Here is an 18894-nt window from a genome sequence, read left to right as displayed (position 1 = left end):
TTAAGTTATCCGGACGCCTACTTTCACTGCACGACAATGTCAGATCTCCGCCAGCAGCCGTATCCGTTTGGATGCCCCGATTCGTTCATTCACCGTAGTCTGTGCTGCTCTCTGAGCTAGCCTTAGCGTGGCTCCTGGTTGCGCCTTTGCGACCGAGTTCTTGCTCGGTATATATGTCCACGCTCGCTCTGCAGAGTCTACCGTACCTCCACTACCCCACACCAATCAGTTCAACCCACATCGACTCATAGCACTAACCATACTCGCCTGGAACTTACTACGTTTATACAAAGAAGGCCTTAGCCGTGCAGGTGGGCTATCTGCTCCACCGGCATCAGCCTCAACCACCCCCTTATACCATTGCCGCAAGCACTGGCCCAGACGAAGCGCACCCACGAGGTCTCCAGCGGCCTGTCTACCTTCACACCGGCTACAACAAAGGAAGATACCATTGTGCAGATCGCTAGGCTGTCAGGCATTCCCGGGTTAGTTTCATCTGATGCGTTCAATACAGATCAAATGCTAAATCACTACAGTCAAACCATGCAGTCACTCAACAAGCTTTTTCCACCCACTATAGTGGTCACAGCACCATCATCTTTTGAGGATTCGCTCTCAACATCTTCACACATCGGAAGCGTGTCACATACCTCTGCGTCTTGCAAGGTCCATGCCGACATGACTGAAGACGACAAAGACGAAGACTGCGAGAATCCTGTTTACATCAAGTCACTCGGTCCTAAATTCCGCGGAGTCGAAGAGTTGGTCACTCATCCAAAAGCAGACGACGATGGCTTTGGCTTGCTGAACCACATGACTTCGTCCTGTCTGAGCTCCGATTTCGACTACGAGGGCGAGTATGAGGACTACAAGTATACCCACGGGATTCTCGAAGAAATGGGCGTTGAGTGCGATGAGCTCGCTATCATGGCATACACCCTCGCTTACTTCGGTGCCGAGGCGCCCGATGGTAGCCAAATGATCATGGCAACGTTCCATGATGCGTATACGAAACACCAGACGGGCCATCTAGCTTTCCAGGGTGACAAAGTCAGCGACGAGGTTAAACAGCACTTCTTGGACCTAGCATGCGATGTACGCAAACACAAGCCACACTTGCATCTTCTCGCATGGAAATTCGAATCTGTTGTGGATGAAGAAGAGCCTCGTCTGAACATTGGTTGCTTTGAACATCCTCGGCAGTTCCCAGCGGTGTGGAACGCAGACTTTGACGAAATCCCGTTGCCTCTTGGAGAAGAACGTGTCGTGGTCGGACTAGTTCGCTCCGGTACTCAGCGCAAGATCATCTACGAGACGATGAAAGTGCGCAAAGATCTGCCAGAAGACCCAATGGTATATTCCTCCTGCCAAAAGGGTATCGAAGCAGCTCGCGCGCTCGCCGAGTACCAGGAAGACGATGAGCAGATCCAACGGGCTACGCCAATCCCTGAAAGCGATCGGCCTTGTTTTGAAGGAGGACTACGACTAGACGATGTACCAAAAGCAAAGTGGGAGTACCTTCACGATTTCCCCGGCGAGAACGATGGATTCGTTCAAGGTACCCTGGATAGACTGGAGAAGCTACGCGCTGAACCGGAACGCTATGATCAACTAGTCGCAACCGATTCCCACGAGTATGAGCCCGGCAGTATCCTTGGAGATCGTAAAGGCCTCGAAGAAGACATGATTGTTGGACTCTGGAAAGACTTATACCATGAAGAGGAGTGTGACACCGACGCGCTACGCCAACAGGGGCTGCTTAACCCCGAGGACGACTTTGGCGACAACGCAGAGTACATGAAGGCGAAGACGCTATGGTGGGAGCAGAAGATGGGCATCCGCGATATTGAAGCTATTGTGCGGTACCATATGAAGCACATTCGCGCACGGCGACGCCCAAATCGAGCTGCATACTTCTTGACCGAGGAAGACGATGCCATTCTGAACAAAAATTCGCCGGAATACCCAGCATCGCGGGCTAGTCCAGAGAAGGTTCCCGAAGAATATCGATTCTATGACGAACTCCATGACAGCCCGGTAGATTGGGCGGCAAAGTCGGAGTGCTGGATTCGGCTGTGGCGTCTTTCGGTTACCAACAACATCCAACACGACGACTTCGACGAGGAATGCCGCGAGCCTTACGATGCGCTCGTGGAATATCAAGACAGCCGCGAACCAGGCTGTGAAGCACACGAAGAGCCAGAAGAGTTTGCACGCCCACTTCTTGCTGGGCGCCGTGTTCATACTCTGGCTGCGCTAGAGCGGAAACGCAGCGATTCGGGTGTTCAGCTAGATAGCATAACTGCTCCCGTTGGCCTAAATGCTGGATTCAATTATGCATCCGGTAGGATTCCTGCGGCTCCTCCGATTGTTAACCACAGCGCTTCTGTATTGAACTCTAAAGCTCGCACGTCAGGCGGACTTATGGAACATATCCTGACAGTTCGCGATGATGAGGAAATCAATCCGGCTGATGCGGTAGCTAATGCACCATCTCCCAAGTTCCTCAAGGCTTTCCTGGAAAAGAAGAAGAAGGGCAATGCACCTTCTCCAGAATTTCTCAGGGCATTCGTGAAGAAGAAGGCCTTGGGAGGTGCTGTCAAATCCAGCATCCAAGTTCCGCCTGGCATTCTCTCTGACTATCCGGCAGTTGAGAGTGGTATAACCGATCAAGATCCAGAAATGCTCTGTAACTTGATACAACAAAATGCACCCGGTCCTGTCCCCATCCTGGGACGCGTCTGGGTAGGCTCATCGAATCCCGAGGTGAGCCGTGACCAACGTCACGAACAGCAGATCACTGTTCGCGATGGTATAGCTCTGACCCGACCGAGGAATGATGCCGAGAACCGGTTGATGGATTTACTCCATCTGCCCCGTCAGCAAGGCTGACTCCATGCATCGCCCTCGGAGGGAATCAAGAGTATTCGCTAGCACCGGCCCAAGTCAGTGCACTTTCGATATACAAGGCGTATTTGAGGAAGACTGTGGGAGGCCTGGACGAAGGTAGAAGTGTTGGCGTGTTCGCGCTGTCGGCGCTGAGCTCGTGAGGGGCAGGACTTAGAGCTGGATGTTCGGAGGCGGGCTAATCTCTGCTTCGGGGAAAATCCAGCATCGCGAGACGTATGCGATATCGGATATGCATATAAGCGCCCGGTAAGATGGAGGAGATTGGAGGTGTGACTGTGTGATGGACGACGCGATCGAGACGCGTTTGGCTGGCCATCGCGAAGGCTCGGGCATGCTGGGCAATGCAATACGAAAGTTTAGTTTGCTGTAAGAGTTGTGGCATTCCTTGTTTTCTTGTTTTGCTGTTGTGAGTGCATTTGCATGCGGACCGGAGTGAAGATAGAGTTGTCGCAACTGAGGTTTGGGAGGAGAGCTGAGTGTCGCGCTAGCCGAAATGAGCCGTGTGATGACGTAGCGTGATTCTGCTCCAGCTGCTTAGCACAACCAAGCCTTCTCCGCAAAGCTTGACACGCCATCTCATCTCCACTCAGTACGGGTGTGAGTATCGGTATCTATTTATCACTCGCCTACTTTCGCACCTTCTCTGTGATGAAGTCTATTACATATGCGCAGCCGCGCTGTGTTGTGGAATGCAGTGTCAAGTCCCCCTGCCGCACCTGCCTCCATTCTCAGCTGCACAGTTGGTCGATATTGAGGTCTTATCACAGCACGACAGGTCCTTGTTGCCTCCCGCGATAGATTCTGGTCCCGGCTCGTTCCGGCACTACATCAGGGACGCGCGGTGGGCATGGAAGCGCTTCGGGAATAGCAGATCAGACTACCCGGGATGAACTGTGAGCAAGCTAACGCAGTCAACTCAGAAGCTCGACGGTGGCTGCAAAGTCACCATTACCCAAGCTTTGGACTTCAAAAAGCAGAGAGCATATCATTGAAGTTTTCATAACCGCAATGCCTAGGTACCGAGTTCGTCTCCGACCAAAAACCAATGATGCAAGACTGAGAGCATGGCGAGGTCACCATCGTCACGATCAACAAAATGGGGATAATTCAAGATCCGAGCAAATCAGACCCCTGTCGTGAACTCGTGGTCAGCCTCATGCTCCGCAGCCAATCTTCAGTCGACCTTGAACCACTAGGCCGGCGGCAGTTGGTGAGCATCCCCCGGAAAAGCCACAACCCCAGCTATAGACAACACAATATAGCCAAGATGGGCAAGCTTGATCGAACATCCCATGCACGTTACCGTTCATCGCCGCATGCAAGCCAGGGCTGAGTACCCGTCACTTTACTATTCTCAATAGTCATGATGTCGCTTCAGGTGACGTATGCCTGGTGGAGTCAGTGGTGAAGGCATTGGGGTGGTACGACTTTACTGTCGCCCAGTTGTGTATAAAAAGGAGGGTAAGCCGTCCATCTATTCTGCAGTTGCACGGTGAGTTGGCACTGCAACGAGCAATCACTTTCCAAAATGCTCTATTCCTCATCCGCCGCGTTCCTCTACTCCCTCGCAGGTCTTGCCAATGGCCTACCAGCACCAGCACCTCAGGCGTCAGGAGTCTCTGGCGGCTCATCAGTGCCAGGCCCCGTCGATCCCTCGCAAGTCCTGAACATGCCACTACCTTCTTCGGCATCGGGCTCGTTGCGCGGTTCCGATGACTTACAAGGGTACAACCCCTCTAATCCAGTTGACATGAAGTCTACAGTCATCCCACCTGAAGACTTCGAGCTCGCACCTGGGCAGTCACAAGACGAGGATTTGGGGTTGTATATCAATCTCACGGATGTGAAGAACCCCCAACCCATCCGCGGAGGTCATACAGGACCAACTGAACCTGGTCCACGGTAAGTTCAGGGACATGTCCAAAGTCTTTACCTTGGCTGACACCTCACTGCAGTACTCCAGCGTATGATCGTCTGAATAGCGATATTTACGCCCCACCCGGCTCCGATATGGGCGAAGTAAGCAACGCAAAGTGGCCATTTGGTCTCAGCCACAACCGGCACGGCCTCGCAGGCGCAGGATGGGCGCGATCCCAAAACACCGATCAACTACCATCTTCCGTCGCCATGGCAGGAACAAACATGCGACTAAGTCCCCATGCCTACCGCGAGCTCCACTGGCACAAGCAAGGAGAATGGGCATACATGTACATCCCTCCTCTATCCCAGTCCCCCAACAAAGCTAACCAAACAACCTCAGGCTAAACGGCAGCGTCCGCATCGCCTCCATGAACGAAGCTGGCCAAACCTTCGTCGACGACGTCCAAGAAGGCGACGTCTGGTTCTTCCCACCCGGCATCCCGCACTCCATCCAAGCCTTCGAAAACGGCTGCGAATTCCTGCTCATCTTCAACGACGGCTCCTTCAGCGAAGAAAACACATTCCTCCTCTCCGAACTCATGCTACGGAACCCAGAGTCCGTCGTAGCTAAGAACTTCCGCACTTCCGTAAAAACAGTGCAAAACATGCCTCAGGAACAGTTGTGGATCTTCCCCGGTACACCCGCGCCGAAGATCATCTCAGAACAAAATGTAACGGGCCCGGCTGGCGTGATACCAAAAGAAGGCGCATACTCCTACCACTGGAGCCAACAAGCCCCCGCCCGCGTCCCCGGCGGCACCATCAAGATCCTCGACCCCTCCACCTTCCCCATCGCATCCACCTTCTCTGCGGCTCTCATCACCGTCGAACCCGGCGCCATGCGCGAACTGCACTGGCACACCACCTCAGACGAATGGTCCTACTTCATCGCCGGCTCAGCCCGCCTCACCGTCTACGAAGCACCCGCCGCATCCCGCACATTCGACTTTACGGCTGGTGATGTCGGGTATGTGCCTGTGCCTAATGCGCATTATCTTGAGAATACGGGGAACGAGACGTTGGTTTATTTGGAGGTGTTGCAGAGTAGTCAGTATAGTGATATTAGTGTTAATCAGTGGCTGGGGATTACGCCGAGGCAGATTGTTAAGGATCATTTGAATGTTGATGATCAGTTTTTAGATTCGCTGACGAAGGATCATGACTTCGTGGTGCAGGGGAATAGGGATTTGGGGACGACGGATTTCACGCCTGGGGAGCATGGGGGTGCTTAGAGGGTAGATGTGTAGTGTGCAGATGGAACCTGGGATAGATGGCGTCTTGTAACCTCAGTCCTAATGATATATAATGAATATACAGAACTCGCTCTTCTATGATCTCTTACTTGTTGCCTGTCTTTTACACACCACCTACCCCAACCTCTCCCTACACAACCCCACCGCCACATCCGCCGTCGCCCCATCGAAGAAATCATTAAGTATCACAACAACCCCCTCCTCACCCATCAACTTCCTCCCCACATCTCCCTTCAACAACGGCAGAATCTTATGATCACACACCGGTTTCGTCGCTAGTATCGGACTGGTACTGACATCCGAATCGAGCACACTAGCAATAATCACATCCCTGATATTCGTTGCCGTAGCTTGACATTGCAGCAATGTGATCGGGTGACCTCTAGGCGGGTCCCCACACATGGAGTGAAGTTTCTCGACCATGGAGTCACCAGTCAAAGTAGCATTTGCAGCATCGTCATAGTTGGAAACCTGACCGCAGTCTTTTAGGATGATGAGCCGGGTATTCGATGTACGCAGGTCGCGGATAGATTTGTGCATCATATCCTCCTGGGTCCCCGCTTTTAGGTCTTTATCCCGCAGGATATCGTTGAGCGCATCTCGTAGTTCATCGTCGTTGGGGCGGGGACAGTCGCCTGGAACGCCATCCCACCGGTTATGCACAACGATAATCTCGTCTTTGTGATCGACCAGGAAACGCGTGATGTGGTCTAGTAACACGCGATACGGCATTCCTGGTATGGCGCCGTGTTGGAAATACCAAGTATCATCCAAGGGACTGACTTTCTGCATCTGGCGGTGGCATTTCGCTGGGCGGAACTCAAAGTACCTTGCACCGATCTTGAGGATGGTGTCGAGGGTATCTTTTTGCGTTATGGCTAGTGCGCGGATGATGTCTGGTGCGATCCGGTTTATGGCGCCGTCGCCGACTTTGTTGATGATGGTGAGGGCGTGGGGGAGACTGCGGCCCAAGACTTCTTTGATGATGCCTGTGCCGGCGTTTTTGAGGAGTGAGAGACTGCTCGACATGTTGTTCATGCCGATGTCGTGGGCGGAGGGGAGGACCATTTTGTGGAAGGGGCGGTTGGATTTGTCGGATCCTTGGGGGATAACGTCGCGCATCCAGTTCTCGTAGTTCTTTGTGACGGTCACGTAGCATTGGTGTTGTTTTGGTAGCTCGGCTAGACCTGGACCGGCGTCGTAGAACCCGTAGGAGATGATGAGGTCGTTGGCGAAGATGCTGGGTGTTTGTTCCATGTTGACCATTGATCCGTCTTCCAATTTGCCTGTCATGCTGTTGATTGCGACCCATTGTTTTGTGAGCTCGCGGCCATCCTGGCGAACGATGAACTCAAAGTTTCCGGTGAACTTGAAATGGGGTAAGTTGGATGATTCTACTTCGAGATGATCGTGGAGGAATTGGTGTTGGTCGCCTCTTTTGACGTTCCCCTTTGGTACCGTGTATTCAACCTCCACTCGATCCACTGCGATGTAGGTGAAACATCTGACCCCTTTGGATGGCATGTTGAACTCTGTCCTTCTCTTCCAAATAGTCGTTCAAGTATATCGTTCGCACTAGATGTGTCTAAACCTTAGCGGGTCTATGCCGGGGGGATCAGAGATATGCAACATTTCGAGCTAGGGAAGCGGGGCATCATCTCATATAGCACAACAGCGGGCGATCCGTCAGCCACGCGTTTTCAGCTGTGTCTAGGCTCTACGGGTCGTTAGCGGTGGCTTAGCTGTGGTGTTGAAGTGGGGGATGCCGCTGGACGCACCAATTAGGCCCAGCAGCCATGGCACGCTACTCGGGCCGACGCCAACCTTGTAGAGCTGAATGCCCGTCGACGATTGTTTTTGCGATCACAGAAATAGCTTGGATTCAGCAGCTCAAAAACTGGGGAGCTCTTGTTCTTTTGACTGCACATCAATAATGGCGGTCCCGTGAATGATGACTATTGAGCTACCCTGAACCTCTACTGGCCATAGGTAACAGAAGGCAGTGTTTTATCGTTGATTTGATCAAGTCAATCAAATGAACGTTGGGCTCAGACGTCACAAGGATACGCTGACTTGTTGTCACGGTATCGACACGAACGACAGGAGAATCCCGCATAATTGTCATAAAGTCGATACAGTTTGACGCCGCTGCCAATGAGCCAAGCGGAGTATCGTATATCCATCTCATGATCGACCGGAATGAGCCTCAAAAAAACCTTGGGCACTCCAAGTTCACCTGAAACTAGGTACAGGCTGGGACTGAGCCGTCTTCTCTTGTCGCCAGGTGAGAACTTAGATGTCTTCAGGCTATATTCGGATGTACAGGTGAAGGAACAAGGCCACAATGTTCACCAGCTTTTACCGGCAATCCGGACATCGCGGGCCGTTGTTCGCCAGACATGCAGGCGAAGATGCACCTCTCTGTTGGATCTGCATCGCCGGCATGGAAGTATATGCACCGAGAGGGCGGAAGACCCAATAATGTCCAGACGGAGCAGCTAAGCGGGCTGTAAGAGAGTCGAGATGAAACAAGCTATGTGTTTCAGTGGTGGTGGGTGATGCGTGGATGCTGGCAGGTGTTGGTGGGGCAATGAGCTGTTGCCCCTCACCCCAGGGCTCTCGTTGCGAGCACCTCCCTTGTAGAACAAGTAGCTCCATACCGCCTGCTACCCTTAGTGTGAGTTGTCCCTAATTGACTTCCTACCATTCTGCCATCTAATTCTCAATTGCAGCTCGAGCAATCAATCATACCCGCAAACAAGCCGCTTCGAGTTATACAGTTGATACCCCACCACCTCGAGCTACAGCAACAACACATCGTCATCATGGTCGACCGTGCGAACCGCCCTTCAGCGCTGAACGCGCCCACCGCGTCAGCACCTGGACCCCAGGTCGACATCGTCGGAGAGGGTGGCAGCCAGAAGGTCGTCGCGAGACTGCCGTCTGGTGAGAGCGTCGAGGTGCTGCTCTTTGGCGCCACCGTTACGAGCTGGAAGAGCAACGGCGGAAAGACTGAGAACCTCTGGGTGAGCGACGCGGCCGACCTGACAGGCAAGAAGCCCGTACGCGGTGGTATCCCCGTCGTATTCCCCGTCTTCGGTCCTCCTCCCAAGGGGGGACACGCCACTTCGTCGCTTCCACAACACGGTTTCGCGCGTGGATCGCGCTGGGAGTACATGGGCAAGTCGACTGCGGAGGATGCTCTCGACTCCAACTCGGTCAAGCTCGACTTTGGCTTGGACCGCCAGTCGCTCAGCGAGGAGTCGCGCAAGGCATGGCCGCTCGACTTTGGCCTAGTATACAGCGTCACACTGAGCAAGGACAGCCTACAGGCAGTTCTCACCGTCCGCAACGAGGGCGAGGAGAGCTTCGAGTTCCAGTTCCTGCTCCACACCTACTTCAGGATCCAGGATGTGTCCAAGATCGCCATCACCGGCCTGTCTGGCACCGAGTACATCGACAAGGTCCTCAACGCCTCCACCCACACCCAGAGCGACAACCAGCTCAAGATCACCGGCGAGACAGATCGCGTTTACAAGGACATCAAGCAGGACACGACATCGATTACCGAAGACGGCAAGCCTCGCTTTGACGTCATCCGTGACAACGTCAAGGACACTGTGACCTGGAACCCGTGGATCGAGAAGGCCAAGGCCATGGGCGACTTCTCACCCGATGACGGCTACAAGAACATGGTCTGCGTCGAGATCGGTGCCGTGGACGGCTGGCAGAGGCTGGAGAAGGGCGAGGTCTGGGAGGGTGGCATGTTGGTCAAGAGCCACCTGTAGGAGACAGGAGCACGTCAACCCAGGAAAAAATCGAACACTCTGGAGTCCACGTTGACGTTGGGCCACCCACTTTGCAAGTTGTTGGTTTGATGTAGTCTGCAGACGTGTTCAGGTTTTTTCTTGTATGAGGTGGGAGGGGGATGAAACCGTGCATGGATCCGGTTTACTGATAGCCCTAGAGACTGCCTGGTAGAGCACCACTGAAAATAATGATGAGTCTGGCCAGTCGTTGTTGGTATGCACTTGCTATGAGACGGTGACAGACCCTTGCCAGCTGGGACGCCCTTGCCGTTCCACTCTCCCCACCAAAACCTGCGCGCCGTCCAAACAACACACAACACCATGACAACAGTCAGCGCTACCTGAGTAACACGGTCATGCCACTTCTACAAGACAGTCGCGAGGCCGTTCGCTACCCCTTCTGCTATCCGCTGTGGGCTATCGACTAAGGACCCTGCCTATACCCAGTTGCAGCTTCCCCGCACCGCACGAGGTGGTACGACTGCACATATCACATTTTCCATATTGAAGGTAGTTACGTCAGCTCGGTTGTTTACGTGTGCGACACGCTGCATACCGCAGTCGAAGACGTTGCGCGCTCTCCCTAGGCCGAGACCCATACGACAGGGCCGACAGTCGCAAGTCGCACCAAAACATGTCGCTGATTCCCTACGCCCCGGCTGAGTCGCGGGAGATTGTGCTGTAGGTTCTCATAGTAGCATGCGATGCGAAAACAATGACTGGAAGCTAACGAACATCACAGGCGTCATGGCTCCGCTGTTGTCGTCTACGACCAGCGCTCGAAACAACTCTCCCTCCGCGATGCCTCCCACGCGACTGATATCGGCTCTACGTCATGTCCATACTGTCACCGATCCTACCGCGAACCATCACCGCATGACGAACACGACAGCGACGCAGAGGAGCGTACTGCGCCTGGCATACCTACCGAAAATGGCTTCGTCAATCCCGCATACTTCCAAATGCTGCGCCGGAGTCAGCCAGGATCCACAGAAGGATCGCGACCATCTTCACCACATAAACAACTGGCGCCTGCTCCTTTGCGCATGGGTAGCTTCGACCCGCCAGAGGGTTCTGAGTTTGTGGGAAGCACACCGATCCAGCCCGCTCGAAGCCAGGGTATCTCTGCCAGAGCCTTCAGTCCCAACTACTTCAAAGACTTCTTCATAGAAGAGCGGGAGCTGGGAAGAGGAGGCAAAGGTGTGGTCCTGCTGGTGCAGCATATCCTGGACGGCGTGCACCTGGGCAAGTTCGCATGCAAGCGCGTGCCAGTAGGCGACGATCACGAATGGCTGGAGAAGGTGCTGATTGAAGTGCAACTACTTCAGACCCTGTCGCACGAGAACCTGGTATCATATCGGCATGTATGGCTGGAGGACTACCAGATCTCTAGCTTTGGCCCAAGCGTACCCTGCGCGTTCATACTGCAACAGTACTGCAACGCTGGCGATCTCCATGACTATATTCTAGACTCCATGAAGACATCTGTCACCAAGGAGCAGATGAAGGAGCGACTCAGGAGGAGGTCCAAGGGCCAGCTGGAAGATCCAGAGGATGTGCATGGACCTCGTCGCATGCATTTTGAAGAGATCATATCCTTCTTCAAAGACATCACATCCGGCTTGAGTCATCTTCACGCAAACGGCTACATCCACCGGGACCTGAAGCCAAGTAACTGCTTGCTTCATCGTACTGGCCGTAAAATCAAAGTCCTCGTCAGCGATTTCGGCGAAGTGCAGTCCGCCAACACGGCAAGGAATTCTACAGGAGCTACCGGAACCATCTCATACTGCGCCCCCGAAGTGCTGCGTCAAGAGCGGCCTGGGGGTGCTTTTGGCAACTTCACAACCAAGTCTGACATCTTTTCGCTCGGCATGATTGTCTACTTCATGTGTTTTGCTCGACTGCCATACCGGAATGCGGATGGTATCGATGAGGACAACGAGGACCTGGATCAATTGAGGGCGGAGATTTCAACTTGGGCTGGTATCGACGACGAACAGCGGGTACGATCAGATTTGCCCGAAAAGCTATACAGATCGCTCAAGACACTCCTCGCTATCAACCCTGATGAACGCCCAGGTGCAGAGGAAATTCTAAATGTCCTGAAATCACCACTGGTATTTGACGAGTACAACGCATATGCAGGTCCATCGGGTCTAGATGAGTTCAGTCCTCGCATCTCGCGAGCTGACACGCCTAGTCCGTCACCTAACCAGGGTAATAAGAAGCGTACCTCAATCAACTACACGCGGCCAGGCCGATCGCATCTCAGCGCGACTGTTATGGACCGGTCGCCTAGTCCGCCACCTCCACAGCCGATGAGGAGGCAGTCTTCTGAGGACGGGGCGGTGATCTTGAGGAGGAAATTGGAGTTTCCGCCGCCCCCTTCTGGAGGGAGAACGCCATCACCACAGCGTCTCATGCTGCCTCCACCGCCACCTGCGAGTGCATCATCAAAGTTGTACAGACTGTCAAGGAACCCCGCTGTTATCAGCACTACAAAGATTCTGCTGTTCTGCGCGAAGGCGTACAGTTTGCTCTCGCCCTGTCAACCGTTTGCGGCGGATCCGCGCGTCCTGTACCCGTTGTTGTGCATAGCATCACTCGACTTCTTGCATGCTGGCATATCTATCAGGGGAAGACCGGTCGACTTGGGTGGGCTAGGACGCTCGGTGTTACTCCTGCTTGCACACATGATGGTGGTGGGTGTTCTGTGGAGATGGAATCGACTTTGCGCAGGTCGAAGTGTTGCATGGGATGGCATGTAACGGATGTTTGGGGATGGAGTATGGTTGTGACAGATCCGATTTATGATACCTCTATAGCATTGACACGAAGCAACGAAATCATCATAACCATACTTTCGAACGTCACAGTCGGGTGCAGTGCCTTTCAATTCGAGTTGTTCCACGCGCCGCGCACGTTATGACGGGCGTCGGTGGCTGGGTGGGGCCAGGATTCGTTAGCTTTGTTTTGGAGTAAACACGCTGACCCGCTTCGTCTTCAACACTCATCGCACTTTCCACTACAACGCGCCCCAAGACACCCCATCATACTTAGGCTGGAATCATTCTTGGAGGTAATGAAATAACTTCAGTAGCCTTTACGAAGTATCTTTCTCATACCCTATTCACGTGTTTACCACGCGACGCGACCCTCCACAAGCTGCCCGCCGCAGCCTCACAATTTCGACATGCAGTCGTCTCCTCCCACAAGTGACGGGAAAGCGCGCGCTATCAGAGAATTATCACGCAGCCTCAGCCACAGCCCCAGGAACATTACCTCGCCATCACCACCACCAAGCGACTCGAATCCAACGCAGCGCTCGGGCTTCGGCACCAACACGTCTCAGTTCTTTGACGACCCGGACATTCTCATGTCCACACAACACAACATTGGCGAAGACACAAACACACTTCCAGCATACCCGCACATTCGGTCAACAGCCAAGAAGATGAACACTTGGGCACCCTTCCGCTCCCAGCAGGTCCAGCCGGATACATCCATGGTAAACAAGGAGTTCGGCGACTTTGACCACAGCATATCCGACGAGGAAAGCATGGCCGTCGAGCAGGCGCGAGGTAACCGCAGCAACCGCGGTACCCCCAGCAAGATGAGCTCTCAGTTTAACAGCCTTTACGACATCACACCCCCCACCAACCGGTCGCGCAAGTCATACCAAGCAGAGACTGGCAGCCTTCGACGCGACGCGGCGATCCGACGCGCCTCGCGCAACGACCTCGATACTGCATCACCGCGTCCTGCGAGCAAGCGCAACTCCCCCGCCCTCTCTACCAAGGAAGACCGCAAGCGCACTTCACTTGCACAGCTGCACGCGAAGCTATCAGAGGACGAGTCATCGTTCATGGAGCACCGACCACCAACACTGACCATGGACTCGGCCAAGAACACGCGCTGGGGCAACAGGAGCCGACAGACCTCCCTCCAAACTGACGGCAACGTCGACCAGCCGCAATCAAAAGCTGCATCTCGTTCTAGGCCAGCCACAGCACAGAACGCGACTGCGCAGTCTTTTATTCTGCCCGATATTCCCAATCTCACCGAGCTCGTCTCAGGCGTCTTTGATGACGGCACACCAGTCTTTTCCAAGACCGCACCCTCAAGATCACGCTTCGCTGCTCCTCCGTACGGTGGTCGCCGCCCATCGCATATCCCGATCGATGGCGCGCCCATACCCGATGAAGAGAAGGCCATCTTCGCTGCCCTCCAGCAGCTACAGGAGAAGATTGCAGACATGGAGCGTGAGCGTGAGGAGAAGGACAAGAAGATGGACGAGCAGGAACTGGAGTTGATCGAGCTGAGGGCGACTACGCAAGCCCAAGAGAAGTTGCGACGAAGCGACAGCGCACAGGACTCTGATGCTGGCGGAAAGAGCGGCTGGAAGGTCGAGAAGACGCGTAAGTTGCTGCAGAAGATGGAACATGTATGACTTTACTGACAATGGCCAGGTCTTGACGCGACAGTACAAACCCTCCGAACCAAGCTCGATCGCGCTGACCGCAAATTCGCTGTACTCGAAATCGAGAAGAAACGCCTAAGCACCGAACGAGACAACATGGCGAATCAGCTGGGTGTCGCATTCCAGACCTGCGAGGAACTGAAGACGGAGAAGAACGCATTGAGCCACGAGAACGAGCAGCTCCGCCAGGAGATTGACAACCTTCGCGAACAACTCGAACAAGACCAGTCACACCACCGCGAGGAGACAACTCAACTTCGTCAGCAATTCGACCAAGCCGCGAACGCAACCCAGAGGGAGAACGCCAACCTACATGCCGAGTTGGCTCGCGTACGCGCTCAACAGGACGAGAACACCCAGCAGTTGACTCGTAGGGATATGGAACTGCGAAAGGCGCGTCAAGAGCATGCTGAGTATGCCCGCTTGAAGTCCGACCACGAGTCGCTCAAGGCTCAGTTGGCAGAACTGAAGGCGAAGCGCGAAGAGGAGGCTCAGCGCTGGTCTCGTCAAGAAGCTTCGTTGCGAGCTCAGGTTGGCCGACGCGACGACACCATCCGACACTTCGAGGACATGACACAAGAGCGTACCAACGAAGCTATGCGTCTGGACAACGAGAACCTCCGAAACGAGCTTCGCGAGCTGCAAGCTCAGCAAGATGAGGAGAACGAGGAGTGGGCCAGGAAAGAGGCGGAGTTGCAGCGAAAGATCCGTCAGCGTGAGAATGCTCGAAAGGCTAGGGACAGCGAACAGCACTTTGACGATACCACCGGCCCGGTTTCGAGAACTAGGGATACGGAGCACATTTTCGAAGACACTCTGCAACGCAAGCCTAGCTACCGCCGCGAAGACACACGTACGCGCATCAGGAATCGTGTCCAGCAGGAAGTCCGCAACAGCAAGGTCGCCGGAGTATCCAACCAAGAGAGCCCCCGGAAGTCGTTCACCGGACATTCGCGGTTCTCAACCCGCAGTGTGTCAGCACCTGTTCCCGCGGACAAGCACGCCTGCGCCGAGAGTGATGTGGAGTCGACGACCGATCTGTCTCTTGCGCCTCGCTCAACTCTTCGCATCTCACGCAACCCCACTTCAACGAGGCAGACCACGACCGTTCAGCCTCCTGCTGACCTGAGTCTGACAGAGTTGAGCTTCTTCCCTCAGGAAGAGATTGCTAGGCTTCGACGATCTCTGGAAGAACAGCGAGCTGCTGAGCGCCATGGTGCTTCATCTGCTAGGACTGAGGAGCCAGTCCGCGAGGATACCGTTCGATCGCAGCGCCAAACCCGTGAGGACACCGTCAGATCAGTTGCTTCCGCTAAGAGCGAACGACGACCATCCCTTGTGCGCAAGTCATCACTCAAGGACACCACACAGCGCACCACCAACACTCACTTCGAGGAAGACACTGGCAACATGTCGAACATGGATGCCGACGCTGAAGCCACCCAAACAAAGCAATCAGCCATTGACGCGTCCATGCTCAGCAACACCAGCCGCAGACGCCGCAGCGCTCCCACCGAGATGACATCCGCCTTCATCCTCCCCGACATTAAGCTCAGCACCACTTCTCAACCCAACACTTCACGCAAACCAATCAACAAGGACCACGACAACGACAACTGCACCGTCTGCCGCCGCGAAGGCTACACCACAGCCACCGGTCCCCTCCGCGTCCCCAAACTCGTCTCTGTATCCACGCGCACAGCCGACGAACCCGACGCCACCCTCCGCCCCGCACAATCCCCCCGCGAAGCCCTCGCCCTCGTCGTCAAAGGCCTCAAAGATGAGCGCGTCCACCTCTGGGCCGAGCTCGCCGTCCAAGGCGCCCTCCTCGAGCAACACGACCCCAGCCTAGGAAAGCGCCGCCGCGACGCCCTCAACGCCTCGATTCAAGACCTGCACCGCCGTCTCGAATGGCTCGACATGCAGATCTACCGCCTCCACGACGTGCTCGAAGGCCAAAAAGCAGACGACCTCACCGAAGCGGAATTCGACGACCTTACACAAGAAGTCCTTGTCCAGCAGTCTGAACAGGAGCAAGAACAAGACGATGGTAACACGGAGAAATCGGTGCCTACTGGTGGAAAAAAGAAGGCGAAGAAAGTTACGATTCGCAGCTTTGTTGATGAGGATGAGGATGAGAGTGTGGAGCTGAGGCGTAGTGCGGCGCAACAGGATCATGGGGCGGAGGAGAGTGGTGATGAGACGCATGAACTTCCTTGGGAAGGGTTTGGTGAGGAGAGTATGGAGGGGGATGTTAGTTTTAATGCGTTGGAGGGGTGGAGGGCGAGCGTGCATTGAGTTTGTTGTGTGAGAGAGACACGGGAGGGTTGGTTTTGAGTATTCTGTTTGATGAAAAATAGGGTGGTGTTACTTTGGATATCGGTTGATTGGGGACTTGCATTGTTATCAGGCATTGGGTATCGGCGTTTCTTTCTTCCCTGTTTTGAGTATGGGAACGGTGGTTGGATTTTTTCCTTGCTCTCTTTCTTTCTTGGTTATTCCTCTTCTTCCATCGTTGGCATCGTGGCTCTTGTAAACTATCGGTCGCCCAGTATCTGGCTCGGTATTCATGTTTCGGTCCTTTCGGCTTGAGACCTCGACTCGCCCTTTTTGGGTTTGAGTTGGTCTCGCTGAAAGGATACGGATATGAATCTGCGCACATCTGCTGGGAGCTTGGAAGCTTTCTTAACGGGTCATAGGGTCAATGGATCTTCTGGATTAGTCTGGACATGAAGAATTGGATACACCATCGCATACATCTTGACTGAAACCATTCATGTGCTCTCATTTTCACCGTTTCCCCTTCTCACTCCGCCGGGACCCAATTCCCGCCTCAGACAAACCATTTTGGGCCTACACAAACACGCAAGCGGTGTGCTTACAATCTCCTACCAAAAGTCCTGAGGTGACCTACTTCTCTGCCGCCGTATGGACAGACCCCTTGGCATGTTCCCCTCAAACGCACCAGTAGCCTGCCATATACTCGGACCCGCCTTATTATCGTGCTCATATCTTGGTTCTTCCTCTTGGGATGAGTCGTCTTGCAAGTCGTCTTCATGGTCCACATAGAGTTCCATACTGTACCATGGACTAGCATGCAGTTCATCGATAGTTGGTTCAGCTGGACAGCGTCTATCTATCTCGTGACGTGCAATCTTTGGAGACATTGGACTCTGGCTGTTTAGTCGTGTTCGTTGTGTCTGTGGACAGGAGGCTGCGCGCAGCCTCTTTTTATTCCCTTCGGACTTGGGCGGCGGTCGAGATACCACAGGTGGAGCCACCAGACTTGTATGAGACGCTACCTCTGAGGGTATATATTGAATAGAAGTGTTGTGGGCTTCGGTCTTTGTACAGGTACCGCCGCATATCTCGCAGAAGTTGAGTAGGCTGATTACTTCTTCTTCGTCGACTTGAGGCTCGCTGGGCATGTCGACGTGGGTAGGTTCAGGGGACGTTGGAGGAGATTCTGGTGTCGAGAATTCTTGGTGTGAAGGTTGCGTAGACTGTGTTTGAGTAGTAGTAGTAGTAGTAGTAGTGGACTGAGACGTCAGTGATGAGTCGTGACGTTGCGATCTTGAGCCATTCCTAGAACGCCGTGGTGGGCGAGGTGGTCTGTTGCCAGCATCGTCCATAGGAAGGACACGTTCGACGTGTCTTTCTACTGACTCTGAGAAGTCTAGTACCCGTCGCTTCTGCTTGATGACATCTTGTTTATTCTTCTGCTTAGCATAGTCGTTGACCTTTTTTTCTGCTTCCTCGAGACGATTTGGTAGTTGACTCTGTTTGAGTTCGTATGTATCCCTGCGTTGAGTAAGCCTAGCTCGACTCATGTATGAAGACCCGCTTACCTCGAGCTTTGCAATACTTGTATACGCTGCTCCACAGTCATACCATACTCATACAAGATATCTTCCCTTTGCTGAGCTGTCAAAACGGATTTGAGGTGAGCCAGTTGCTCGTCTAGTAATTCGATGGCGCAGATATTCGTGAAGCCGACCATACTTTGTCTTGTAATGCTCAAGGATGCGCGTAGATAGACCAGATGCTTGGTGTTAAAGTACCACTTAAACTTAGCAAGACCAGTATCAATAATGCTGTGCTTATAGACAGGATCCCGCGATAGGGCATCCACTTTGTGCGCCAATGTTTTGAAGTCTGCGATGGCATGTTTGGTCCAGGAGACTAATTTTCGCTTGGCCGAGGACACACTTCTTCTGTGTTTCTTCCTTGTTGAGCAAACTTTGAGAAACTCCGTGTACAGGTCGGTAAAGATGTCCATCTCGTTCACCAGCTCTTCGAGTTCTTGTCGTGCATACGTAATTTTCTTATAGGCGACACGGAGTTCTTTGGCAATTCCGATAACGATTGGGCATAAAGCAACTGCTGCTGCCGCGGCGCTGAAAGGCTCCATTGTGATATGGTAATAACGTTCTGATGATGTATCGATATGAGTACCTTAAGCAAAAAGATGTAGAACTGAGAATGAGCGTCACAAATCCAAGAATTTTGCGGACTAGGA

The 18894-nt window shown here is 53.7% G+C and overlaps 7 protein-coding genes across 7 annotated transcripts; 5 read left to right on the top strand and 2 right to left on the bottom strand.

Moving 5' to 3' along the window:
• Nucleotides 1-543: 543 nt before the first annotated feature.
• On the top strand, nucleotides 544-2892 carry J4E93_005597 (uncharacterized protein; the record flags this gene model as incomplete). Its single annotated transcript, XM_049343517.1, has 1 exon — nucleotides 544-2892. One exon carries the CDS (start codon nucleotides 544-546, stop codon nucleotides 2890-2892), a length of 2349 nt encoding a protein of 782 aa, XP_049199610.1.
• Nucleotides 2893-4438: 1546 nt separating this feature from the next.
• Nucleotides 4439-6062, top strand: J4E93_005596 (uncharacterized protein; the record flags this gene model as incomplete). The annotated part of the gene is made up of 3 exons (XM_049343516.1): nucleotides 4439-4812; nucleotides 4866-5117; nucleotides 5171-6062. The coding sequence occupies 3 exons, from the start codon at nucleotides 4439-4441 to the stop codon at nucleotides 6060-6062; spliced, it is 1518 nt and encodes a 505-aa protein (XP_049199609.1).
• A 135-nt stretch (nucleotides 6063-6197) lies between these two features.
• J4E93_005595 (uncharacterized protein) lies at nucleotides 6198-7607 on the bottom strand (the record flags this gene model as incomplete). Its single annotated transcript, XM_049343515.1, has 1 exon — nucleotides 6198-7607. One exon carries the CDS (start codon nucleotides 7605-7607, stop codon nucleotides 6198-6200), a length of 1410 nt encoding a protein of 469 aa, XP_049199608.1.
• A 1301-nt stretch (nucleotides 7608-8908) lies between these two features.
• J4E93_005594 (uncharacterized protein) lies at nucleotides 8909-9871 on the top strand (the record flags this gene model as incomplete). Its single annotated transcript, XM_049343514.1, has 1 exon — nucleotides 8909-9871. One exon carries the CDS (start codon nucleotides 8909-8911, stop codon nucleotides 9869-9871), a length of 963 nt encoding a protein of 320 aa, XP_049199607.1.
• A 655-nt stretch (nucleotides 9872-10526) lies between these two features.
• J4E93_005593 (uncharacterized protein) lies at nucleotides 10527-12663 on the top strand (the record flags this gene model as incomplete). Its single annotated transcript, XM_049343513.1, has 2 exons — nucleotides 10527-10573; nucleotides 10635-12663. 2 exons carry the CDS (start codon nucleotides 10527-10529, stop codon nucleotides 12661-12663), a joined length of 2076 nt encoding a protein of 691 aa, XP_049199606.1.
• Nucleotides 12664-13088: 425 nt separating this feature from the next.
• J4E93_005592 (uncharacterized protein) lies at nucleotides 13089-16673 on the top strand (the record flags this gene model as incomplete). Its single annotated transcript, XM_049343512.1, has 3 exons — nucleotides 13089-13093; nucleotides 13169-14313; nucleotides 14365-16673. 3 exons carry the CDS (start codon nucleotides 13089-13091, stop codon nucleotides 16671-16673), a joined length of 3459 nt encoding a protein of 1152 aa, XP_049199605.1.
• Nucleotides 16674-17819: 1146 nt separating this feature from the next.
• On the bottom strand, nucleotides 17820-18786 carry J4E93_005591 (uncharacterized protein; the record flags this gene model as incomplete). Its single annotated transcript, XM_049343511.1, has 3 exons — nucleotides 17820-17914; nucleotides 17968-18176; nucleotides 18224-18786. The coding sequence occupies 3 exons, from the start codon at nucleotides 18784-18786 to the stop codon at nucleotides 17820-17822; spliced, it is 867 nt and encodes a 288-aa protein (XP_049199604.1).
• Nucleotides 18787-18894: the final 108 nt, after the last annotated feature.

Source organism: Alternaria ventricosa (genome assembly GCF_023758065.1).
Source record: "Alternaria ventricosa strain BMP 2768 chromosome Unknown scaffold_8, whole genome shotgun sequence".
NCBI lineage: Eukaryota > Fungi > Ascomycota > Dothideomycetes > Pleosporales > Pleosporaceae > Alternaria > Alternaria ventricosa.
The sequence above is the reverse complement of the archived record's forward strand: the minus strand, read 5'-3'. Positions and strand labels throughout refer to the sequence as shown.